This window comes from Aplysia californica, unplaced genomic scaffold (genome assembly GCF_000002075.1).
Source record: "Aplysia californica isolate F4 #8 unplaced genomic scaffold, AplCal3.0 scaffold00036, whole genome shotgun sequence".
In the NCBI taxonomy this organism is placed as follows: Eukaryota; Metazoa; Mollusca; class Gastropoda; order Aplysiida; family Aplysiidae; genus Aplysia; species Aplysia californica.
This window is the reverse complement of record NW_004797306.1, coordinates 621,713-625,462: the sequence shown is the minus strand read 5'-3', so window position 1 is coordinate 625,462 and position 3,750 is coordinate 621,713. Positions and strand designations below refer to the sequence as shown.

Sequence of the window (3,750 nt, the reverse complement as noted above, 5' to 3'; positions counted from 1 at the left end):
CAGCTTTAACTTGGTTTGTATACTAAACTGTCCTGACTTCCAGATGTTGATCATGCTTCTGTATACAGATCTTGCCTTGCCGAGTCTGTTCATAATGTCTTCCTTTGCGCCGCCGTCAGTTTTGATTATACTGCCTAGGTAGCTAAATGTGTCTGTTATAGGCAGGTCTGTGTTGTTCACTCTAATCAACGTTGGGGACCATCACTTTTGTCTTCTTCTGGTTTATTCTTAACCCAATCTGGCGTCCGTATTTGTGGAGTCGGTTTGTTTTTTCCTGCATGTGCTGGTTGGGATGGGAGAGTAGTGCAAGGTCGTCGGCAAAGTCAAGATTCTCGAGGGTGGAGAAGAGGGTCCACCTTATGCCTCTGTTGTTTTCTGCATGGCCCTGACAATGGCCAGGTTGAACAGAATTGCTGACATGTTGCATCCTTGTCGAACTCCTGTCTTTACCTCAAAAGCAGTGGTACTATTTCCAACAACGCACTTGAAGTTTTGGTAGAAGCTCTTGATGACCTTCACTATCTTGCAAGGGATTCCGTAAGATCGTAGAATGTACCAAAGAGTTTCTCTATGCACACTGTCGATTGCTTTTTCAAAACCAATGAAGTTGACATAAAGTTGTCTCTGCCATTCCGTGCACTGTTCTAATATGTTGCGAAGGGCAAATATCTGATCTACGCATCTTCTTTCTTTGCGGAACCGTGCCTGTTCTTTTCTTAAGCAGCTGTCTACGGCATCCGACATCCGATTAATAATAATCTTGGCCAGGATCTTGCAGGGAACTGATAGCAACGTGATACCTCTCCAGTTGTTGCAGTCTCTTAGAGCTCCTTTCTTTGGTACTTTAACAATGACTCCAGTGCTCCAGTCCTCGGGAATCTGCTCTCCCTCCCATATGGTTTTGAATAGTGGATGAAGAATGGTGATAGTCAGTTCTGGGTCTACTTTAAACAATTCAGCATTCAGGTTGTCCATTCTTGGAGATTTTCTTGTTTTCATGCTCTTAACAGCTTTTACAATCTCGTGTTTCTGTGGTGGGTCAGAGCTGATATCAAGATCCAAGGTAGCTTCCTGTATGTCTGGGGTGTCCTCAGGTGGAGGTTGGTTTAAGACTTCCCTGAAGTGTTCTGTCCTGCGTGCTTCCTGTTCCTTCTCGATTTTCAGCAGCTTGCCAGCCTTGTCTTTAATTGGTCCACTCATTCCACCGGAGTACTTGCCACATATTATTTTTGTGATCTTGTATACATTGCCTTGTTCGCCTTTAGCAGCTGCCTCTTCTGCCTCAGTTGCCAACATTTCCATGGTTTCTCTTTTGTCCTTCCTGACCAGTCTTTCTTGCAATCCTCTGCGTGCTTCTCTTGTAGCCGTATTGATTTAACTGCAAGCTGTCTTTTCTTGATTTCTCTTCGTTCTTCAGTAGTATTCCAAGTTCCTTGCTGTATCCATTCTTTGTTTGCATTCTTTTTCTTGACACCAAGACATGTCTTACTGCTTTCTGTGTAGGCCTCAACAATATGCTTCCATTGGGTATTGACTTCATCTGTATTGGGGGGGGGGTTTCTTCGAGGTCTTGGAGAGCTTGAAATCGATTCTTTAGTTCTAGTCGGAAGGCAGATCTCACATTGCCATCACTGAGCTTGTGAACATTAAATCGTGTCCTTGTCGCCTCCTTGGTGAATGTTTTCTTCAGCTTGAGTTTTATCCTTGCCGTCACTAAATGGTGATCACTGCCGACATCTGCTCCTCTTTTGACTTTCACATCCTGTAGGGAACGTCTCCACATTCCTCCTATCATAAGGTGGTCAATCTGGTTCTTGTCCCGGCCATTTGGAGAATCCCAGGCCAGTTTGTGAATTGTACGGTGTGGGAAGAGGGTTCCGCCTATCACCAAGTTGTTCAATGCGCAGAAGTCCACTAGTCTTTCACCATTCTCATTTCTTGTACCCGTACCTTGTTGTCCCATCTTTCTCTCATAGTTGGTGTTGTCCTCTCCTACTTTAGCATTCAGATCGCCCATTACAACGATAAGGTCGTGACGAGGTATACCTGTCAATTCCCTCTGTAGCTGTTCATAAAAATAGTCCTTGCTTTCATCTTCACTGTCGTTAGTAGGGGCGTAACATTGGAGGATGCTTGTGTTGCTGTGCTTTCCCTTCAGTCTCAGTGTCATCATTCTGCTGTTGACCTGTTTCCACTCCATGAGGCATTTCTCAAGTCCCTTTTTTAGGATGATAGCTACACCTTCCCTCTTTTGGCTGTCTTCTCTGCCGAAATAGATCAGTGTTTCTCCAGTTGCTGTTCTCAGCCTGCCGGATCCTGTCCAGTGACTTTCACTTATGCCCAGAATGTGCAATCCATATCTCCTCATCTCTGTCGTTACTTGTGCCAACTCACCAGTTTCATACATTGTCCTTACATTCCACAGTCCTATGATAACTTTTGTCTTTGCGGTGTTCAGGTCCTCCATCTTCCTGCAAACAGCTTCCTTGCGGCTTTCACTGCCCGCATTCATACGAGTCCCAAGGGACTCTGAAGGTCCATCACACACAGAAATATGGTGTCTCTTTGTTGCCGTTTCCGTAACATATGCTTTATACCAGTCTGGGTTGTTAGCCCTGAGCTGAACCTCCGAAACCTGGAGGGTCGGTGGGTCACGCTTCGTCTGACCTCTACCCGTCGACCTGTCTGGCATGGGTGGCCCTACCAAGAGCATTAGCTCCAGCCAGCATAGCTCTTGGGGTCACTGAGGCACACAAGCTCTCCAACCACAGCAAGGTAGTGATCCACTAGAGAGAGGGATCAACATTAAGTCATCTTTATATAGAAATAAGACCAGTAATTGAAAAGATGACCAGATGCTTACAGATTAATTGCGTAGACTGTCTTTTATCAACAAGTGCATATGATTATGTTGCAAAATATAGTCTCTTGAAATTAAGCTCCTGTGATTAGCATGGCGTATTCAAATGAACAAAACCATAACATTGGGAAGAGGAGGGGTGGTTAGGATAGGGTTGGGGGAGGGATGAGAGTTTGGAGCAGAATAATATGAAGGGTTACTTTGTTCGGGTAAGAGAGGTAGATCGCTTCTTTTCCCCCTCCCAGCGCTTCAACAGACAGAAAAGGACACCAAGCCACAGTGAAGCTTGTGCTTTTTTATGGTAAGTGTTTTACGACGCTCGCAACAGCATAATGTCATATGGGCGCGCGGGACACATTAAACATTTTCAGTTGGAAGAACATTTTGAAATATCCCCAGGTGGCGGCCGAAGACTACTCTTTTCGATTTTAGACGACGGAGGGATCTTTAACGTGCGCAATTTGCACACGGGGCCTCCGAGATTTTTACACCCTTGTCCCTGAAGGCTAGGTGTAGATCTTTCCTACCAGAAGATCAGGGGTGTGGCTGAAAGACAGCAGTAAGAAGGAGCCAAAGAGTAGCTGCAGAAAGAGTCATGAGCCCAGAGGAGGGGGCAAAGGAAGTGAGGAGGTGGGAGCAGAGAGTGGAGACGAAAGCAGAAGACAGATCATTGCTAGAGAGCAGGAAAGGAGGTGAAAGGAGGCAATTTTAGAGAAGAACATTTTTCGGTCGCTACCGGGATTCGAACCCGGGACCTTTGAACGAGAGGTGAACACCTTAACCTCTAGGCCACGAGATCCCCCTTGCAAGTGCTTTTACGACTGGTAATAGAAATAGATATATGTAACACAGAAATTGGCTTCTACTTTTAGTCCAACCAGAGAGACCAA

At 45.5% G+C, this 3,750-nt stretch overlaps 1 protein-coding gene across 1 annotated transcript; it reads right to left on the bottom strand.

Moving 5' to 3' along the window:
* Nucleotides 1-1,282: 1,282 nt before the first annotated feature.
* Nucleotides 1,283-2,692, bottom strand: LOC101853602 (craniofacial development protein 2-like). Its single transcript, XM_005091856.1, has one exon. It carries the CDS (start codon nt 2,690-2,692, stop codon nt 1,283-1,285), a length of 1,410 nt encoding a protein of 469 aa, XP_005091913.1.
* Between the last annotated feature and the right edge of the window lie 1,058 nt (nt 2,693-3,750).